Raw genomic sequence first — 20,595 nt, forward strand, 5'->3', positions numbered from 1 at the left:
TCGCCATCTGATTGCAATGCAAGCGCCCAAAGACACGGTCCTTAGTGTTACCTATCTCCTCCAGCCATCTCAACGTGTAACCTACCCACGCGCCAACTCTGCCATGGAGAACCACTCGAAGCCCTCTCCTTCAGTTCGGTTACCGACTATTGATTACTGTCGACGATGACCCTGTCCATGGGTCCAATGGCAGCCAGGAGGGTGGAACCATCCCCAGCGGCGACTGCAGGGCCAAGAAGAACCAATTTGCTTTCCCTTCTCGGCAGGGCTGAGGTGGTCAAATGCCAATCCCTTCTGCCTAGGCGGTTCCTTTAGAATATAATAGTCTGGCTTGTGTCCTTTTCTTCTCCTGGCTCTCTCTCGCCCTTGGCCAGTCAACTCCTCTCTGTCGTCCGCTCGCCCATAACCCACCATGTCATACTACGGGCAACAACAACAACAACAGCAGCCCCCTCCACCACAGGGATAGTACGTGAGCGGCGCAGTAGACTACCTTGCAGGAAGGGAACTCATTGCTAATGGGGTCTTCTAGTTACCCACCGCCCGGGGGTCAATATCCCCCGCCCCAGCAGATGCAGTATGCTCCACCACCAGCGCAGCCGCAATCCAAGGACCGTGGGTGTCTCACAACCTGGTACGGGCTAACTTCTGATGACTCTTTTCAGAAAAAAAGAAATATGGCTAATTGCAATTAGTCTTCTGACAATGTGCTGTTGTTTCCTATGCGAGGAGGCTTGCGAGTGCTGTGTGGAGATTTTTGAGTGTTTATGTTGTGGATGCTAGTTGCAGCGCTGTATCATATCATTCTTGCTTGTTCCAATCCTGGTTTGATTGGTTCTACCTGTGGCATATTCATAGTTGACCGACCGCGTCTTACTCCTCGTTTCTTGATCATGATAGCTTGTATAGATCAGTCAGTCCTGTTTCTCAATTACTGACTGCAGCCGCTGCGCCTAACTGGCTCAACGTGGTCCGGGTTGGCCCGACAGCCACCGCAGTTGCATGTGTTCTAGTATGCTGATGCCACCGTGATACTCGACCTGACATCACTGATCTTGTCCAGCGATCATTATGATGATACTAACGTCCAAGGGATCTCTTCAGCTGTTGCCATTTCTGGGTAAGAGCGGAGCATAGCGCGTATCCACCTACCGTTCAGCATCACGGCGACAATACATTGGGCAAATCTGTCTCTTCGTCCGTGGTTTGTCGGGAATTGGGTTGACTAGGGCTCATTATGATGGGAAAATGCGATAGTCCAGGTGAAGTGATGGTAATCGAGGAAAACAAAATGAAAAAGAAAGTGGCGCTGCCCGGAATCGAACCGGGGCTGGCACGGCCACAACGTGACGTCATACCACTAGACCACAGCACCTGTTGTTGTGTTAAGGCCCTTGGTTTCATGTTATATGTACCTTAAACACCACGCAGCAATATTCTGGCTGGTTGGCATTGTTTCTGCACCAAGAGAGTATCTGACACTTTTATCCTCCCACATTCCCATCAGCAGTCGTTTAGCAGGACCTGTCGATATGGAAACTTGCTTAAGCTTCTGGGTCACTTCTCGAATCAGTTGAATATACCTCATCGTCTGGTGGCCCTAAAAATATATATTCCGGTGAACAGGAAAGCACGGTTATGGACAGACAAACCACCCACTGATGATTCTCTAGCCGGGAAATATACTCCCATCCTAGACGGTGGGGATTTGGTGGCCTGGAGGCCTATTCGGCAGCGGCGGCGGAAGACAGTCAGGCGTAGTCTTCCTCTTTCTGTGATACACAGATCCAGAGGTAGGGAGGGGTTATTGATTCGACACTGCTTCATTATCCTTGAAAAAACGACCACTACGACAGCGGTCGGGATTTCGTTAACGGCAACATCAATGAGCCACCTATGATCGCTACTACAACAACTGCTATCTCATCGACGGATCAGCCGCAGTTAGGGCCAGCTGCGGACATGAGAGCCCTGGACCCCACTTGACCGTATCCTGGAATAATGCATTGATCCACTTGATTGTAAGACCACGGGCTTATCTCTATGGTTGCTCCTCCAGAGGAGACGCTGTAGAGACGGTGTTTGCACGCCCGCTTGGACTTACCATCACGCATGGCCTCATTGCGCGGACGTGAGGGTCTGGCTAGCACCACCAGCCACAAGGTCCATGCAACATTTGCTGCACCCAGTGAGGGTCGAGCCGATCCTTGCATTCGATGCACTGTCGTCGTCGTCATCATCATCATCATCATCATCATCATCTGACCTGGCCAGACGATATGACCCTCAACTACAGGCTAAACTCCGGAATTCCCCCGTGCAACGTGGGGGTGGAAGACATGAAACCGAAATGACGGGGGATCGACAGCGGGGAAGTTGGCCATTAGGCATTTCCCAAGTCCCCTCGACTTGGACGGCAGGTCTGCAAGACTTCATGTCGTACGATCGGCTCAATTGAGGATTGTGGGGGTGGGGGTGGCGCTGGGCAAGTGCTGCACACTGCACTATCACAATCACCCCGCATTTTTTATATATGGGGTTGATCCTCTCCCCAGCGCCCCCTTCCCACCCCAGATCTTCCCTCCACACTTCTCCATCCGACAATATGGAAAATGACATGAAACCCACTGCCCTGCACGTCGAAGGATCCTTTGCGGAATCCCCCGACTTTGATCCCATCCCTCGTCAGCGGATTCCCTTGACCGAGGAGGACAGCAAGAGAATCAAGCGGAAGACTGACCGGGCCATCTTGACGATCCTGATCTGGGTCTATTTCCTGCAGATTCTGGACAAGACGGTCCTGGGGTTCGGAGCCACCTACGGACTGGAGGAAGATACTCACCTCACGGGCAACCAGTACTCGCTCATCGGCTCCATCGCGCCTATTGCCCAGCTGGCCTGGCAACCATGTTCCTCTTGGCGTGAGTACCCTGGCTGGCTAAGCTGGATGTCTGTGACTTTGGGGGAAGATTTGGGGCATGATGATCTGATTGTTCACAGTCATAGTCAAGGTCCGCCCTCGCATCCTCATGCCTACCCTCTGTCTCGGATGGGGGATTGCGCAGACATGTATGGCCGCGTGCCACAACTTCGGGCAGCTGCTGGCGGCGCGATTCTTCCTCGGACTGTTCGAAGCCGGATGTCTACCTCTGTTCTCGATCCTCGTGGCACGATGGTATCGGCGCGCCGAGCAGCCCATTCGCGTGGCCGCCTTTTACTCCACCAACGGCTGGGCAACCATCATCGCGGCGGCCCTGTCCTACGGACTGAGTCAAATCAAGTCGGATGTCTTGAAAGGATGGCAAATGTATGCCCCCAATCATTCCACGCAGGGCCGACCCAATCCAGACTAACCGCATCCCCTCCCTCCCCAGTATCTTCTTGTTTGTCGGTCTCCTCACCATCATCACCAGCCCCTTCATCTACTGGCGTCTCGACGACGACATCGACACCGCACGATTCCTCCGTGAGAGCGAAAAGGAGCAGGCGGTCGAACGGCTCCGTGCCAACCAGACCGGCACCGGCACGCGGGAGTACAAGATGAGCCACCTCTGGGAAGCGGTGCTGGAGCCCAAGACCTACCTGTGGATCGGGCTGGGGCTGCTCCTCAACATCGGGGCCTCGGTCACCAATGTCTTCGGCCCGCTGATCCTGAAAGGCCTCGGGTTCGACACCGACCATGTGACGCTGCTGAACATGCCGTTCGGGGCGGTGCAGGTGATCATTATCTTGTTGGCCAGCTACCTCGCCCAAAAGGCCAAGATGAAGGGGGTCATCCTCGCGGGGCTGGCGCTTCCGGTCGTCGCGGGGCTGGCCTTGCTGTACGCCCTGCCCCGGGATCAGAGCGCCAATGGGGGCCTCATGGCGGGGTTCTATCTGCTGGCCTTCTTGTTCGGGGGCAACCCGCTGATCGTGGCCTGGATTGTCTCCAACACCGGAGGCACCACCAAGCAGAGTGTCTGCATGAGCTTCTACAATGCCGCCACCTCCGCGGGGAACATCATCGGGCCCCTGCTGTTCAACTCCACAGACGCGCCGACCTATCGTCCGGGGCTGAAGGCGTGTCTGGGCATTTTTGTTGCCTTGGTGGGGGTGACCCTGCTGCAGTGGGTGAATCTCATCGTGCTGAACCGCATGCAGGCGCGCCGGCGCGTCCAGAACGGGAAACCGGCGAAGCTGCAGGACCGGTCGATGAGGAGGAATGGGGCCGGGGAGAGCGTGATGGTCACCGAGGAGACGGGCCAGCAGGGACTGATGGACTTGACGGACCGCGAGAATGACGAATTTATCTATGTATACTAGAGATTATCTCACTCAAATGACCGCTTATGACGATTTCTTCTACTACCACTACCACCACAACCCAGCCATCACACACCTCTCAAGCATACCCAATCGGCCTCTCATTCTTAACAAAATCCACCACCCCAGCATTCGCCAATGCCCGACCCTCCCTGCCCGACACCCCGGGCTCCTCCCCGAGCATATTCTGCGGAAACCCGAGCTCCAGGGGCCTCACACCCTCCAAGAACCGGATCTGCGCCTCCGTCAACCGCAGCTCCAACCCCTGGAGATTCTCCATCAGGTGCTCGACCTTCCGGCCGCCCACGACGGGAAACACGTTCGGCGCTTTGGCGAGAACATACGCCAACGCCACCGCGGTAACGGAGGTCATCCCATGCTCCTTGGCCACTTGACTCAACGCCTCGCTCATCCGCACTTCTTCCTCCGTCTGGCCCCCATCGCCCCCCATCATCGTCCGCAGCGACTCCCCCCGCTTGCGCCGCGCCGCCATGGCTTCAGCGGTCTGGAACTTGCCCCCACCGAGCACATCCCACGGCGCCACCGCCATCCCGAACCGCCGCGCCATCGGGAGCACCTCCCGCTCGAGATCCCGGTGCAGCACGTTCCACCGGCCCTGGTAGATGCTGAACGGGGTCTTGCCCTGCAGGCGCGCGTAGGTGTTCGCCGCGCTAACCACCCAGGCCGGCGCGTTGCAGATCCCCAGGTACATAACCTTGCCTTGCTGAATGACGGTGTGCAGGCTGTCCATGATCTCCTCGATCGAGCAGGTGCTGTCCCACCAGTGCACGTAGAGGATGTCGATGTAGCTCGTGCGCAGCTTGGTGAGGGAATCGTGCAGGCTGAGGTGGAGACTGCGGCGGTGATTGCCGGAGAAGTTGACGAGGGGGAGGGGGTAAGGAGGGGTGGTGGTGGTGGTCGTGCTTCTCTCATCAGTTGCTGCCATGCTCCCACTACAGCTACGAGGCTTATACAACCCCGTATACTTCGTCGCCAACACCAAATGATCCCGAATCCCCCCGCGCGCCGCCATCCACTCCCCAATCCACCGCTCTGACTCCTCGTTCTGGTAGTTGTTGGCCGTGTCGATGAAGTTGCCCCCCGCGGCGACATACGCGTCCAGCAGCGCGAACGCGGCCGCTTGATCCATCGCCCCCAGTCCGCCGGACCAGGCGCTGCCGATGGACATGGCCCCCAGCTGGAAGGGGGAGACGCGGATGCCCGCCGTGGAGGAGAGGGTGCGGTAGCGGCCGAGGGGGGTGGGTGGCGGTGGGGCGGGGGCAAAGCTGTCCATTTTTCTGGGGTTCTTTGACGGGTATGTGAGGGTGTGTGTATGTGTATGTGTGGTGGTTGTGGTGGCTTATGGGTCAAGGAGAAAGAGGGTTGAACTTAGGGCTGAGCTGCGTTTGAGAGAGGAGAAAGAGAGGAAGAGAGACTGACTGGGGGACACAGCCTTTATATCTTCTCTTACCCCCCTACTCAGCGACGATCGCTGGCTCGCATCCAATCAACGCAACCATGGATGAATCAACTGGTCCTACGCTCGCTGAGCTGGAAATAGCGCATGAGACGAGGTTCAGCTGCTCCACTTGCTGGCGATCCAGTTGTGGTCGATCGGGAATCAACCCAGCCTGCCTGCCAGGATATCGACGGAATCACGGATGATGTACTGTAACAGTTGCTATTATTATAGTAATACAATCCCGAGCCAACGCTAACTAAACATACTAAACCGAGCATTCAAGACTAAGCCAACCCATTAACCATCCCCTTCACATTCTCCCACACATCCCCTGACCGCTGAAACACCTTCTCCGCCATGTACCGCATCTTCTTGCCCGTCGGGCTCGCAAGAAACCCCGCCTCGACCAAGAACTGCACGTTGCGACGCACCGTCGCCTTGACGTGCTGGCGCTGCGAGGGGGTGACCACGCTCGCGTCCGGCAGCACATCCCCCCCGCCGAGACGACCGTCAATCGCATCGAACACCTGCATGACGGGCCACAGCGGATGGCCCGCCGCGTCCTTCTGGATGGACTGGTGCAGGGTCTCCAGGTAGGTCGCGTGGTCGACGGCGCGCAGCGGGTATTTGAGCTCGTGGTGGAAGATGTCCCAGAACTCGCGCTCGGTGATGCCGTCCGTCATGAAAGTGACGGTGCGCATGGCGTCGGCGGGACAGAACGCCTGGTGGATGGTCTCCTCGGCGACGCGCGTGCTGCTCGTCACGAACATCCACGATTCGCCCACGTCGCGGCTGTAGCAGCGGGCGTCCACGACGGCGGACGCCAGGCGCCAGACGAAGTCGTCCGTGTTGGCCACGCCCTCCTCCGGGGTGCCGAGGATCAGCCCCGGCTTGACGATGGCGAATTGACTCGAGTAGCGCGCCGCGAACTGCTTCACCAGCAGCTCCGACAGGTACTTGGTCTGCGCGTAGCCGTTGGCGTGCGCCACCTCCGCCGCAATCTCGCGGTCGTCCTCGTTCGGGTGCCAGCGGTGGCCGCCAGAGACATACACCAGCCGCGGCCGCGCGGGCGAGCTCACGGCCGCCTTGATGAGCTCCGCCGTCGAGTCGACGTTGGCGGCGCGCAGGATCTCCGTGCCCGCGTTCCAGTTTACCGCGGCGCCCGCGTGGATGATCGCGTGCACCAGCCCGTCGTTGGGGCTCTCGCCCGTCAGCGATGCCCATTGCCTGGGCTTGAGGCCCAGCTGCGGCTGGGCGAGGTTGCCCGCCCACACGTCAAGTTTGGTAAGGTAGTAGTCCGACCACCACTGCGCGCGCACGGCGGCGTCCTTGACGCGCATGAAGGCCTCGGATGGGGTCGAGGCGCGCACATGAGCGATGACCCGCCCGACGTCCGGACGATCGCACAGCTGCCGCAGGATCTGCGTGCCCAGGAAGCCCGTGACGCCGGTAACGAAAACGGTCTTCTTCATGGGGCTGCGCTTGATGATCGCCTGCATGAGCGCGTTGGCTTCCTTCATCGCGTCGAAGGAGGAGGTCGCGACCTGCGGTGAGCCGGTCAACTCGCTGTCGATGAGCGCAGCCAGCGAGCGGACGGTCATCTGCCCGTCCAGAATGCGAGACACATCGACCGTGACGCCGTAGGTCTGCTTGATGAAGCTGGCCAAGCTGATGACCTGCACGGAGTCGATCCCCATAGAGGAGACGTTGAAGTCCTTGCCCTGCAAAGGGCTGCCCTCGCGATTGACCAGGCTGGCAATCTTGTTGCTGATAGCCAGGGCCTTACCCTCATCCGGTCGCAGCGTGGACACCGTGGGCTCGTTCCGTTGGAGACCCATGGTCGGCTGGAAATCCGCTGGTAGCTGCGCTAGCCAGGTATCCACTGCCTTGCGGTCGATCTTGGTGGACGAGGAGCTGGGGATCTTCTCTACCACGATCCAAATGACCGGGACCATGTGCACGGGTAGCGTCTCGCCCATGTACCGGGACACTGTGGCCAGGTCGAATCCGGTCTTCTGCAGCGTGGTACTCGGGACCGGGACCAGACCATCGCCGCTGGTTGCGGTCAGCTCGAGGGTGGCAATGAGCTTGTTCGCGTAGATGCCCTTCTTGGGATAGGACACGATGGCCTGAGACACCTCGGTGGGCAGGCAAAGGTGGTATTCAATCTCTCCGAGCTCCACACGCTGCCCGCGGATCTTCACCTGGGTATCCTTCCGGCCGATGAAGAGCAGCGAGCCGTCGGGGCCGTATTTGACGAGGTCGCCAGTCTTGTACAGCCGGTCGCATCGGGTCCAGGGAAGCCAGGAGGGTCGAGAGATAAAGGCAGCAGCGGTCTTCTCCTCGTTCCGGAGGTAGTGACGGGCCAGGGTATGACCTTCGACCAACAGCTCCCCGATGCATCCGACGGGGGCCAGCTTGCTGTGGTCGTCCCGGTCAACCACCCAGCAAGCGCCACCGACAGCGGTCCCGATGTCATTAGGAGCAGTGCCGGGTACGACCCGTCGGTTTGAAGAACTGCAGACACAGCACTCGCTCGGCCCGTATCCGTTTACCAGTCGGACATATGGAGTCCAGGTGGCAACGTGCGTGGCGGTCATCGCCTCGCCTGCCAGACAAAGCGTCTCCAATGTAGGCACACTGGTCGGATCGATAGTGCTCACAAACGAAGGCGTCAACACGGCCCAGTCCACGTTCATGCGAGTGATAGCTTCGGCGATGTTACCGCGGCGTTCAGACTCAGAGGGAACGCAGACGCAGCCACCTTGCACCAGCGTCGACAAGATCTCCAGGACACTGGCATCGAAGGTATACGAGGCAAACTGGAGAACGCGACGACCCATCTGCAGTCCTTCCTTATGCGACAGAGCACCGGTGCAGAAGGCGCGGTGCTCGACGACAGAACCCTTGGGTGTACCGGTACTGCCAGAGGTGAAGATGACATAGGCAGCGTTGGACGGCGAGACAGGCGTCTTCGACATCTTCTGCAGAGACGCTTGCGCCATTCCAGGCCCCACAGCAATGGCCTTTTCGACGAGACCAGGGCAGCGCCCCAGCTGCTCCTCTGAGCACAGCATAACATGGGCACTGACCTCTTTGACAACCAGCTGCATGCGGCTCGTCGGCTGCGAGGCATCCATAGGGACGAAGGCTCCGCCAGCTTTCATGGTGGCGAGCATCGCGACGATAGTCCACATGGACTTTTCGAAGCATAGAGGAACGAAGACTTCGGGACCGACACCAGCATCCATCAGGTGAGCGGCGAGTCTTGAGGAGATGTTGTCCAGCTCGGCATAGGTGAGGCTGCCGTCCCAAGCGCAAACGGCCTGGGCTTTCGGATTCAACAGCGTGTTTTGGGCGATCAGATTATGAACACAGTCTTCAGTTGCCTCGGGAATCCTGCTATTCCATTGCAGGAGATCATTCATATCTCGCGGGCTGATCAGTTCCAGCTCCGAAAGAGTGCCTACGGGCTCCTGGGCAAGCTGCTGCAAAACATGCTCTAATTGTTGTACGATGCGCTCGACCTGTCCGCGAGGCAGGACCGCATTGTCAAAGTGGACATGGACGAGGATGTCACCCTCGGCCGACAGACTGCACTCCAAGGTCAGGGCCACGGTGCTGAAACTTGCACGCGGTGCAGAGAAAGGTAGGATAAAACTGGCCTCAGGCACCGAGCTAGCCGGCTGGATGACCAGCAAGGTCTGGAAACCGCATGCAGAAGGGGCATTGTCGCAGACCCTGGCAATATTCTGCAGACCATAATTCTGGTAAGGAGTCATTGCAACCGAGTGAGCATGAACTGCCTTGAGATACTCGGTGACCGACTGCTGGGGCTCCAAGTGCGCTTTGATGGGAACCGTGGCAATGACCGGCCCAACAACATCTTCCACCCCCCGCACGGATGCATTGCGGCCGCTGACGGTGCAGCCAAACACGGTGTCAGGGGAGTCACAGTAGCGGGCCTGGAGTAGCGTCCAGGCAGCACGGATCAGGGTTGCGGTAGTGTAATCAGAAGGACCACTCCGGCTGATCTTGAACTTTTGAATGAGCGCCTCGTTGGCGAGAGGTTGATACGTGGCTGAGGGGAGCGTCGGGAACGCGATCAAATCGCCTTCAATCAAATCGTTGCGCCAGTAGTTCTCCGTGGTCTCCTCGTGGTTCTTCTCCATGACGTGCTGGACGAAGTCGCGGAACTGCGGCCGAGCTGGAGGTACGCTGCCCTGCAGAGCATCCAGCAAATCATTGAACAGCATCTCCAGGGAAAGCCCATCATAGATGGCGTGGTGAATGGTCAAGACAAAATAGGTCTTCTCGGCAGTAACAATGGCGTGTCGTGTGAGAGCATCTCCCACGTGCATGGGGATCGCTTCGTCGGCCTGAAGATACTCCTCCAAGTCAGATCCACGACCCCATTGAATGCGGCCACGATCGACCATCTGCACGGTCCCGTACTGGTCTGTTTCGACCATTCGCGTACGCAGCACGTCGTTGTTAGCCACGACAATCTCCCACAGCTCTTTGAAGCGGTCAATGCCAAGGTTCGCAGGCAATTCAAGGGTATGACGGGCTATGTATGAACCGGCGATCTTGGCCGACAGAGCCATCAAACCGGTCTGCAGCGGTGTGCAAGGGTAGGCGTCCTGGATGAGATCTGGGTCCTGGAACCCACTTGCCGTCAGCATTTCGGAACGGATGCTGTCCTCGTCCTCACCGAGCAGCTCGAAGGGGCGAGCACGCGGGAGCTCAGACGAGGAACGACCGGGCACCATCACCTTGGCCATATCTCGCAGCACCAGATTCTCCATGATGTCGCTGACCTGGAGCTGGTAGCCCTCGGCACGGCATCTCCGCACGAGGTTCATGGCTTCGATGGAGTCACCACCCAGATGGAAGAAGTTATCTTCCACGCCAATCTCCTCTGGTGGACAGTGCAAGATCTCGGACCACAACTGCTGCAGCTGCTTCTCATCCGCCGTGGAAGGCATCGTGCGCGTCGTCGTTGCCGCCCCTCCAGCGAGCGCCGCCAATTCCGACAAAGACAGGCCGGTCCCAAAGGTGGTGATCATACGTCGGTCAGTCTTTCCCGAGGCTGTCAACGGCATGTAGGCCAGCGGAATGAACGCAGAGGGAATCATGTATGGCGGTAGCCTCCGGACCAGCTCGGTGTTCATCTGCGAGGCTGCGGCCGCAATGCTGACTTGATCCGCGGGCGTCGCGTGGAACGCGTGCTGGAACTCAGGGCCAAAGCCACTCTGGCGGGAGATGAAAGCAACCAGCATAGCCTTGCCTTGCGGATGCACCATCGACACCGCCGTCTTGACCTGGTTGTTGATTGCGCGCATATGGGCCTCGATCTCGGTCAGCTCCACTCTCTGGCCTCGGATCTTGACCTGCAAGTCCTTGCGGCCGATGAGATGAATCCTGCCGTCATCCCCGTAGCGAGCGAGGTCTCCGGTCTTGTAGAATCGATGGGTGATGCCCTTTTGCTGAGCCCACTTTGGGTCCTGGATGTAGACGGCCTGTGTCCGCTCCGGGTCCGCGAGGTAGCCACGCGCCAAGGTTGGACCCTCAATGATCAGTTCTCCGGCTGCGCCAATCGGGACCAGTCGGTCGTGATCGTTCGCATCGACAATCCACGAAAGGGCACCGACCGCTCGGCCGATGCAGCTGCGTGGCGTATCCGTGACCATGGGCCCGACCATACATACCGAGCACTCGCTGGCACCGTAGATGTTGATCAAGCGAGCGACCGCAGCCCACCGGTCGATGATGTCCTGAGCGACTGCCTCGCCGGCCAGGAGGAGTGTCTTCAAGGTAGGAGCATCTTCAGTGGTGAGCGACCGAGCGAAACTGGGTGTGAAGATTGCCCAGTTCGCATTCATGGAGCGGAGTGCAGGGCGGACGTCCGTGTGGCGGTCGTGATCTGACGGAATGCAGAGACAGCCTCCGAAGATCAGTGTGGTGAAGATCTCAAAGGTGCTGATAATGAAGGTATAGGCACCAAACTGCAGGGCACGGGTATCTTCATTGATGTTCATGGCAGGGCCGTGGTGGAGGGCGCTGGAAGCGACAGACGCATGTTCATGCACCACACCCTTGGGCTTGCCGGTACTCCCAGATGTGAACATAACAAAGGCAACATCATGGGGCTGCGACTGGGACACGAACTCAACATCCGAGCTCTGCTCAATCACCTGGATCAGAGTCTGGTCTAGTGTGATTACCTGCGGGGCGATGCCGGCCAACAGCGCCTGGTGGGCTTCAGAGGTGATGACTGTCGTAGCCTCGATGCTTTCAACGATCGTCTCAATGCGTTGACGTGGATGCCGCGGGTCCAGAGGCACCCAGGCCGCACCGACCTTCCACAAGGCAACCATAATGATGATAGTCCACCGGGACTTTTCGAAGCACACTGGGACCAGCTGTCCTCGGTGCACCCCCACGGATTCCAGATACTGCGCTACATGGCATGCAGTCTGGTTGAATTGAGCATACGTCATCTGGCCGTCCCAGGAGGAGATAGCCGGCGCATTTGGGGTGCGCTGTGCGGCAGTTTCGATTAAACGATCCACGCACACGGCACTGCCTTTGGGAAGAATGCGATTCCAGGCTCCAATCTGGAGCGTGTCTAGCTCACTCGGGTGACACAGGCTGGAGACTGATCTGTGCGGATCAGAGCATACATTGTGCAAGATATCGGCGAAGGTATTAGCGATGTATTCTGCTTGGGCTGAAGAGACTGTCGGCTTGTGGTATATTAAGTTTAGTTTTGATAACGAGGGGTCAATTCGTAGCACGTAGTCGAACTAGAGAGAGGGAGGTTAGCCGCAGAGTGAGGAAGATGCAGGACAGAGGGGGGAAGAGACATACAGTCTTCTCGGCGACAATCTCATTTTCGGAGATTTCTGCCTTGGCTGTCGAGTCCCGCAGCCAGATTGCTGTATTACCCGGCTTGGGGTCCAGAGTCGAAAAGACCTGCAAGGCCTCGGGGACAGAGACCAGTAGGTCCGCTTCTTGCAGCCCTTCTTTCAGGGTCTGCTCAGCAATCGAGATGACGGACAAGTCGGGTTCCAGCCGTACTCGGCACAGAGCTGCGTCTGTCCACTGCGACTTCTGACTGTGTGGTTGCAGACCGATGCCCCCATATGTAATCTCATCGGAGCTGGAGTATGCGCGCAGCATGGCAGCCCAAGCCGCTTGCACCAGATGCAAGGCCGGCACATCGTGTTCTTGTGCGCACGCTTGCATCAAGGAGACATCGAGGTGGACGTCCACCTTCCCTACGGGAGCCTTGGTCTGACGTTTCGAGAAAATACCCGTAGGGAGGTGTGACGGGGTCACGTCAGTGACCAGCTCCGTCCAGCGCTGACGGAGCCGGTCCGCATCGTCCAGGATGGTGGACGGCATATTGTATACGAAGATTAGGAATTAAGAAAGAAGAGAGTGACCGAATCTAGGGACAGCAAAAATGAACAGCGGAGGGAAGAACGGGCGCAGTAGACACAAGACAAGTAGCAAACGAGACGCGCAAAAGGATGAGAAAGCAATCCATCAGTCGTGGAAATTGAGACGATGAATAGACACGAACAGGAAGAAGAGAGAGAAAATCCGGTCAGTAATACTATTATGTGCGGTGATCCGTCGACCACGCCTACGACCTTCTCAGCGCCATTTGTCACAGACTCTAGTCGTCAACTCTCCTCTTCAGGATATCCCGTGGGAGGAGCCCGAAGCGAAGCAGCCATGCTGGAGCCGACCCAGCAGGGCGGAACAGCAGGAATCCAAGGGGAACTCCAGTTCATCCTCGTCGATCCAACCAGCCATCTCGAAGTCTTGCACTAGCGGGTTTTCGAAGGCAGCTAGTCTAGTATGAATGGCGCTGAACCCTCGATCGGACCATGTGGGTATAGTGCTTGCTTCAGAGTTGACAACATGGTGATGCCGCGAACAAGGTCGATGGGGGTTCCCCAAAGGGTAGACGCCCGGCTGGCTGGCGTCTGCGCGATGCAGTGGATGTTCGATCATCCTGACGTGGGCCGTGGGCCGTGGGCCGTAAAGCGTGGAGTCTGCGAGAAGCTGTTCCTGATCCATTCAGCGGCGAATGGTCATGATCAGCGATGGAGATGGAGACCCAGTCGGCTCCAGCCGTGTGTGCCTGTGGTTGGTTCTCGTGATGGAGCACGAACCACCATCCGCCAGTCAACAAACACGGAACTAAAAGACCATTGTTTCAGCCCATCATCGACAGGGGGGAGTACCACGATGGCATGCGAGAGCCATGGTTCATGAAGGCATAGGGGATGGTTGAATGGAAGATGGAAGATGGAAGATGGAAGATGGAAGAAGGTGAGAAGGTGAGAAGCAGCCACTGCAAACATTTCCGGCTGTAGTGCAGCGATCCCTGTTCTTTTTGGGTTTAGCGCAGTGGGGGTTGGCTGGTATTTTTGGCAGGGTATTTTTGCCCACATGAAACAGACCCTGTGAGATGAATGTACTGTAATTATTCATACACCCTTACCGTACAATCCATCGTAGCGAATATCAAAATCCACTGGCAAACCCACCTTTACCCACTGGATCACGCCAAACTTCAACTCGGAAAATGAAGGAACTTCTCACTCTACCTACTCTGGGACATCCTTCCCGACGATCATCGGAGCACGTCCTGACGCTTTCTGCTCGGCTCGGATTGGCTCCCACGCGGCCAGGGAAGAACATAGCTCTTTCAAGATTTCCTTCCATCTCTCAATTCATCTTGATCGCCCGTCCCCGAACTGTGGACCATTGCAGCTGCTCCTGCTCGTAGCGAGCTGAAGCACGAATTACCCAATACGTAATGTCCTCCGAAGGCCCGATGCACGGAGCTGATCGGGCAGTGACGATTCGACGACGTATCGTAGCGTGGGTGGACCACGACAATCACGATGGAATGTGCGATCAAAGTTTTCCCGTCTCAGGAATCGTGGCAATGGACAGACAGACCAGACACGCAAGGTCGGAGACTGATCGAGCCGCGCTGGGCCGGAAATAGCTCCTGTTCAGTTTCGGTGAGGAGGGAGGGTCGAGTAGGGGCAGGCGGGATATAGTAGGGAGTTTGGGGGCGTGTGTGAGTCGCCAGAAGGGTATATAGTTAGCATAGTTAGCAAGCAAGCGATGATGTGTCAAGCATCTGCGAGGAGCAATCAGTGTATCTTGTTCTTGTGGTCCATATTCCCCTATCCAAATGCCCAGCCTCACCTCCACCGCCGTCCTCGACGCCACTAACATCGAGCTGTTGCGTCAGAAGCTCGCGGAAGATGTTCGAGGTGCGTCTCCCCCCAAGCCCCCTACCCAGTCCTAACTATCCACTGACCCTCTCACCCCCAGTGGAGAAATACACCCCCCTAGCCCCCCCGGAGCTAGTGCAATACGAGATCGGCCTCAGCGCGCAATCCCTTCGCACCGTACTGAACAGCCGCATCGAAGCCCGCAACATTATCCGGCAGGCCTCCGATCGGCTGCTCGTACTCGTGGGCCCATGCAGCATCCACGACCCGGAGAGCGCGTTGGAATACGCCACGCGGCTGCGAGTGCTCGCCGGCGAACTGCAAGAGGAGCTCTGCATCGTGATGCGGGCATACTTGGAGAAGCCGCGCACGACCGTCGGGTGGAAGGGGCTGATCAATGACCCAGACGTCGACGACTCGTACAACATCAACAAGGGGGTGAAAGTGGCGCGCACGCTGCTGGCCGAGATCACTGACAAGGGAATGCCCGTCGCCTGCGAGATGCTGGACACCATCTCGCCGCAGTACACGGCCGACTTGATCAGCGTCGGGGCGATCGGGGCGCGCACGACGGAGTCGCAGCTGCATCGCGAGTTGGCCTCCGGGCTGTCCTTCCCGGTGGGCTTCAAGAATGCCACCGATGGGTCGGTCGGCACGGCGGCGGACTCGCTGCAGTCGATGCGCGGCAAGCATCACTTCATGGGGACCACGAAGCAGGGGATGATTGCCATCACGAGTACCCGTGGGAACCCGGATGGGTTCGTGATCCTGCGGGGTGGCAGTCGTGGCCCCAACTATGATGCGGAGAGCGTCCAGGCGACCAAGAAGATCCTGCAGAAGAAGGGTGAGCGGGAGGTCGTTATGGTGGATTGTTCGCATGGTAAGTATCTTGCTGGATCCCTGCGAAATGGTCCCCACGGTTGGCTTAACTGCGCGGTGGTGTTAACGGAATGACCAGGGAACTCCCAAAAGGACCACCGCAACCAACCCAAGGTGCTGCGCGCCATCGAGGAGCAGCTCCGTCAGGGCGAGCGCGGCATCATCGGTGTCATGGTCGAGTCCAACATCCGGGAGGGTAACCAGAAGCCTGCTGCGCGTCTGGAGGGCTGTGAGAAGGGCGTTAGCATCACGGATGCTTGCATTGACTGGGAGACCACGGAGGCTTCGTTGCGCTCGCTGGCAGATGCTGTGCGCGAGCGTCGGGCTCGGGTGGCGCCTGGGACGCCGTGATTAATATTTTGGTGGCTGTTTGGCGTATGGTGTCTTCTGTTAGTAGTAATAAGTAATCGAGAACCGTTATGTTTGCCTGCTGAATTGTAGTCACTACATATGTGTGACTCTAGAAGTAGTTGCCCCAGCATCATGGCGGTCTATATTGTCTCCTGGTGGCCCCGGGTATCAACCTGCATCTCTCATCCATCAAGTCGTGACCGGGGTATTAAATTGCATTGATGAAGCTTTCATGTCCGAAGTTATAGTCTCAGTAACGTTGTAGCTGGATCTGATATCCATACTTCGCACACCGACAGTACTGAAGAACCATACCTCTTTATACGACTAGAAACTTACGCCCAGAACTATCAGGCAAGACATCAAAGTCTCGCATGCGTCATAGCCCAGCCTCTGCATGGCACACACTTCCTACGGGGACATTCAAATCTAGAGCTACAGCTTTGTGGATAGAGACGGGACAATCGGAAGAGTATGACATGCATTACCCAAGGAGAGACAGATAATTAGCTAGACTCCCAGTCCACCGCAGCAACTCCTCCTCGGCCAGCCCCATTCGTCCCGCCATGCCCTGCTTCCTCCGAGCAACCCCCCGTCTGTACCGCAGAAGAGGGGGGAGAAGACTCGGTCCCAGCCACTTGGGTCCACCTCTTCGCTGAACCCTCGGACTCAGAGTCTTTCGGCCGAAACTGATTCTCTAGCAGAGGTGGACCAGCGAGATGTTGTTGTTGACCTCGCCGTCGTTGACAGGGTCCACATCGCCATCGGAGGTCAACGGTTCGTCGTTGTCGCGCTGATCGGTTAGCGGATGCTTGTGGATGATCATGTTGGAGGGAGTGGGCTAACCTTGTCTTTCTGTGTTGAGGGAAGCAGTTGTTAATGCTGCTCGAGGGGCTGTGGTGGGGGGGGGACCTTACACACTGGGTGGGTTAGCTTGGAAGTCCTGTGGCAGGGGAATACGTACAAACTGTGTTGGGGGAATGACGTTGCACTCAGCTTCATTCGTTATGGATCAAGATGACACGGGACTTACGCTCTGCTGCTGGTTAGAAAGGGTCTTTTTGGTCAGAAGTCTAGACTCACCAGCTGTGCATCGGCAGAAGCTCCGAGTTAGCATATACAGTCGCTGAGAGCTCCTGGGTCGAGGCACTCACAAGCTGTGTGATGTGAGTAGGTATCATTATGCACTGGAGGAAAGGGAGACTTACGCTCTAGATTGATGATGAGCGAGAGGACATAATCAGCTGTTTCGAGGAATAGAGTAACTCACAACCTAGAGATGATTAGTGGGGGACACCAATGGAGCCGGACTCAACTTACATTCTGGTACCAAAGCAATTGGTAAGTGCAATTCAGCTAGTCGATTTAACAGAGGGGAAACTCACATTCTGCATACATCAGCTGGGCATGAGTCTCAATGAACAGGATAACTCACGTTCTGTCAATGGTGGGAAAGGTCCACGTCAGTGGATTTGATCAGCATTCAAGGAATCAGTACATACCACCTGCCGCAGTCAGTACGTGAGCCGATAAAGCCTCAGTTAGACTTACAGTCTATAGATCACAACGTGCCAAAATCAGCAGCACGATCTCAGATCAAGACCCGTCGAGAGTACTCACGCCCTACACAGATTAGCAACTCAGACATAAGTGATGAACGACGAAATGCATACGTCCTAAATACACGTTAGCTTATCTTGCAGCACTATGACAACAATTGTTACTCACATTCTATACCATTCATCAGTCCCCGTCGCTGCACGTCAACATCGCTACACAAAATCAAGAACAACATACAACCTAAGCCAGCATTTAGCCTCAAGATTTCCCAACTCGGAAGGTGGACTTACAGGCTAGAGATGGGCAAATCCCGTAATTGTCAGCACACGCAATCGAGAAGTTCTCCTACAGTGGAGCGAGATACATACATCCTGCGCGCGTCGTCAGCCCCTCGCACCACACTGAGACCCCCATCAGGGTTCACTTACCACTTCACCATTCTATGCAGTAATGATGAGCAACAATTAGCTTGGTTAGCCCCATCGAGTGCCCGGATGGCGCAGGCCAGCGATCTTTACCTCAGTCAATTCTCTGCGGACAGGGAGTGGGTGCGTCGGAGGCATGGGAGCAGCCAGCGAGCCGATGATGAGGACAGCAGACCACAGAGCGAAGCGCATAATGATGGATAATGAATCAAAGACACAAAATAAAGAGAAACCGGGAACGAATGTACTCCGTATGAGTGGGAAGGTGAGATGATTGAGTCCACAAATTAGAAAGGGAGATTAGAAAAGAGGGGCAGGTAATGAGGCAAAGTAAAGGAGAGGGATGAGGAAAGAGGGAGAGAAAGGAAAGAAAGAAGCAAGCCTTGATAGTATAGGAAGACGACGAGGACGACGAGGAAAGCCGAGGAGAACAGACAGACAGGGGGAGGGCAGATCGGAAGAGGAACTCGTGGAGCACGAACCGGTTTGCCGGCGGGCAGCTTTTTTGCACGGGCTCCACCTCTTAACTTGCGAGTCCCGACGATCAGCGGATCGATCGACAGAATCCAGCGCCAAAAGCCAGGATCGAGATGCGGGCTCTCGGGAGAACACGAAAATCCTCCCGAAATGCCGGTCTTGTTCCATGGTTTGAGAGTAATCGAAGGTCCATCGCAATGCCAGAATCTGCTGAGAGTCTCTTTAGGGCAAGACGCGGCGGAAACCCTGACATCATGCGTTGCGGTCCACCTTTCTTCACTTATATGCGCCATCGCTTTCCTCTCCGATCAGACTCTTCCTGATTCTCATTACAATACAATTCAAGTCACCTAACAGACTCATTCTACCGCTCAATCACACTCAATAACAACCGAATGACCTCTTTCGCAGTCAAGCCGCCTTAGACTACACTTTCTCGTCATACCGAGTCAGTCGTCTCCACCGTTCTGGCACAGCCGCTCCACCAGGATGACGATCGCTGGATCTCTGCCTTCAGATGATCTTCCCCAGATAGAGCAAGTGGAGTGGATCAGATCAAGGTGCACGCCACCGTGTTTCCTTGTCTACAAAGGGTCTGAGCGGAGAACACTCTGTCTGGCGGAGGCTGGAACCCCCTGTTTCCATACTTCTGACGTTTCAAGCTCGAATGAAAGCTGTCCGCGATCAATCAGTGCAAGCAATGTACTACTAGGGAAAGTCTCATTTGTCCTCATACTTGACATTCTCAATTATTCTCAATCCGGAATTGCAGCGAGAAAAGCGCCAAACCAACAGATTCTGTCAATCGGCATCAGAGACTTCCACCGTGGAGTTTTATTTATTGCTTCTTCTACGCAGCGAGCGTCGATCAGCACAGCACAGGCCCAGACGGGTCGGCAAATTCGATCGGGAATCGGTTGCGGAAGCCAGTCAACATTATTACACACCTCGACGAATCCAAGCATGCACTCCGTATGTAGGTAAGGTATGTACAGAAAAAAGCGACACGGGCTCGACCCGAGCCAAGACAAATACTATACACAGCGAATGAGAGAACCAAATCAGCAAAGCCCCCCTATCGTCTGAGTAGATAGTATCCCATTCCCATTCCCATCCGCCAGGCCGTGGTTGAGCTACCGCAGCCAAACCTGCCGGCCGTGTCTCGCAGCCAAATAAGCGACAACAACCCCCAACCCGTAGCAAGCACTCGTCGTCAGAACTCGCAGCAAGACACTCCGCACGACCGTTGCAGATTTCTTCTGGAAGATAGCCTTCTCATTGGCACGCGGGAACGAAGTCGCGGGTACTGGCTTCCCCAGAAACTCACACAGCGGCTCCCACCCCTCCGCGGGATTCCACTCCAGCAGACGGTCCGGCGGCACGACGCGGCGGACGAGGGCGTAGTGATCCCGGAAGGCCTGCTTGCCGTTTGCGGTGAAGTTCCCCCGAAACAACGCCTCGAAGCCCAAGCGGCACATGCGATTGCCACGGCCAAACTGCTCCGGGTCGATCCAACCCAGCAGCGTGGCGAGCGGGCTGTAGGTCTGCGCCATGATGGTTTGCTGCATGGAGTGGTACCAGGCATCGACGTCGCGCAGGGTGAGCACGACTTTGGCGTCCGGGTAAGCGGCGACGAGCTCCTCGACAAACACCGCGGCGGGGAAGTCGGTGACGGCCTCGACGTGGCCGAGGAGTTGGTCCCAGTCGGCGCGCGTGAAGGGCGGCCGGCCGTCGTCGGGGTGGTATTTGCCTTCCAAGGCCTCAGTCCACATCACCGCGTCCTTGGGGTTCTGCATGATCGAGGTCATGTGGTAGGTCTCGTAGCCGAGTTCCTGCAGGGCTAGCCATGTGGCTATATGGCTGTCAGTTT

The 20,595-nt window shown here is 56.8% G+C and overlaps 6 protein-coding genes and 1 non-coding gene across 7 annotated transcripts; 2 read left to right on the forward strand and 5 right to left on the reverse strand.

The window, feature by feature from the left end:
• Positions 1–1,304: 1,304 nt before the first annotated feature.
• Positions 1,305–1,375, reverse strand: BP01DRAFT_t256. The gene has a single exon. It is a non-coding gene; the product is annotated as a tRNA-His (tRNA).
• A 1,211-nt stretch (positions 1,376–2,586) lies between these two features.
• On the forward strand, positions 2,587–4,302 carry BP01DRAFT_394308 (putative MFS transporter; the record flags this gene model as incomplete). The annotated part of the gene is made up of 3 exons (XM_025578316.1): positions 2,587–2,921; positions 3,001–3,307; positions 3,375–4,302. The coding sequence occupies exons 1-3, from the start codon at positions 2,606–2,608 to the stop codon at positions 4,300–4,302; spliced, it is 1,551 nt and encodes a 516-aa protein (XP_025428427.1). The 5' UTR covers positions 2,587–2,605.
• A 79-nt stretch (positions 4,303–4,381) lies between these two features.
• On the reverse strand, positions 4,382–5,744 carry BP01DRAFT_405153 (aryl-alcohol dehydrogenase; the record flags this gene model as incomplete). The annotated part of the gene is made up of 1 exon (XM_025578728.1): positions 4,382–5,744. The coding sequence occupies exon 1, from the start codon at positions 5,594–5,596 to the stop codon at positions 4,382–4,384; it is 1,215 nt and encodes a 404-aa protein (XP_025428428.1). The 5' UTR covers positions 5,597–5,744.
• A 304-nt stretch (positions 5,745–6,048) lies between these two features.
• Positions 6,049–13,174, reverse strand: BP01DRAFT_425658 (amino acid adenylation; the record flags this gene model as incomplete). The annotated part of the gene is made up of 3 exons (XM_025579756.1): positions 6,049–12,384; positions 12,451–12,573; positions 12,638–13,174. 3 exons carry the CDS (start codon positions 13,172–13,174, stop codon positions 6,049–6,051), a joined length of 6,996 nt encoding a protein of 2,331 aa, XP_025428429.1.
• Positions 13,175–14,990: 1,816 nt separating this feature from the next.
• BP01DRAFT_303403 (3-deoxy-7-phosphoheptulonate synthase) lies at positions 14,991–16,263 on the forward strand (the record flags this gene model as incomplete). Its single annotated transcript, XM_025572118.1, has 3 exons — positions 14,991–15,072; positions 15,134–15,913; positions 15,992–16,263. The coding sequence occupies 3 exons, from the start codon at positions 14,991–14,993 to the stop codon at positions 16,261–16,263; spliced, it is 1,134 nt and encodes a 377-aa protein (XP_025428430.1).
• A 697-nt stretch (positions 16,264–16,960) lies between these two features.
• BP01DRAFT_385552 (uncharacterized protein) lies at positions 16,961–18,440 on the reverse strand (the record flags this gene model as incomplete). Its single annotated transcript, XM_025577608.1, has 3 exons — positions 16,961–17,056; positions 18,252–18,263; positions 18,342–18,440. 3 exons carry the CDS (start codon positions 18,438–18,440, stop codon positions 16,961–16,963), a joined length of 207 nt encoding a protein of 68 aa, XP_025428431.1.
• Positions 18,441–19,978: 1,538 nt separating this feature from the next.
• Positions 19,979–20,521, reverse strand: BP01DRAFT_263374 (sulfotransferase family protein; the record flags this gene model as incomplete). The annotated part of the gene is made up of 1 exon (XM_025571328.1): positions 19,979–20,521. A coding segment is annotated over one exon (543 nt), but the record flags the coding sequence as incomplete, so codon positions are not given.
• Positions 20,522–20,595: the final 74 nt, after the last annotated feature.

Source organism: Aspergillus saccharolyticus, assembly GCF_003184585.1.
Source record: "Aspergillus saccharolyticus JOP 1030-1 unplaced genomic scaffold BP01scaffold_35, whole genome shotgun sequence".
Taxonomy (NCBI): domain Eukaryota; kingdom Fungi; phylum Ascomycota; class Eurotiomycetes; order Eurotiales; family Aspergillaceae; genus Aspergillus; species Aspergillus saccharolyticus.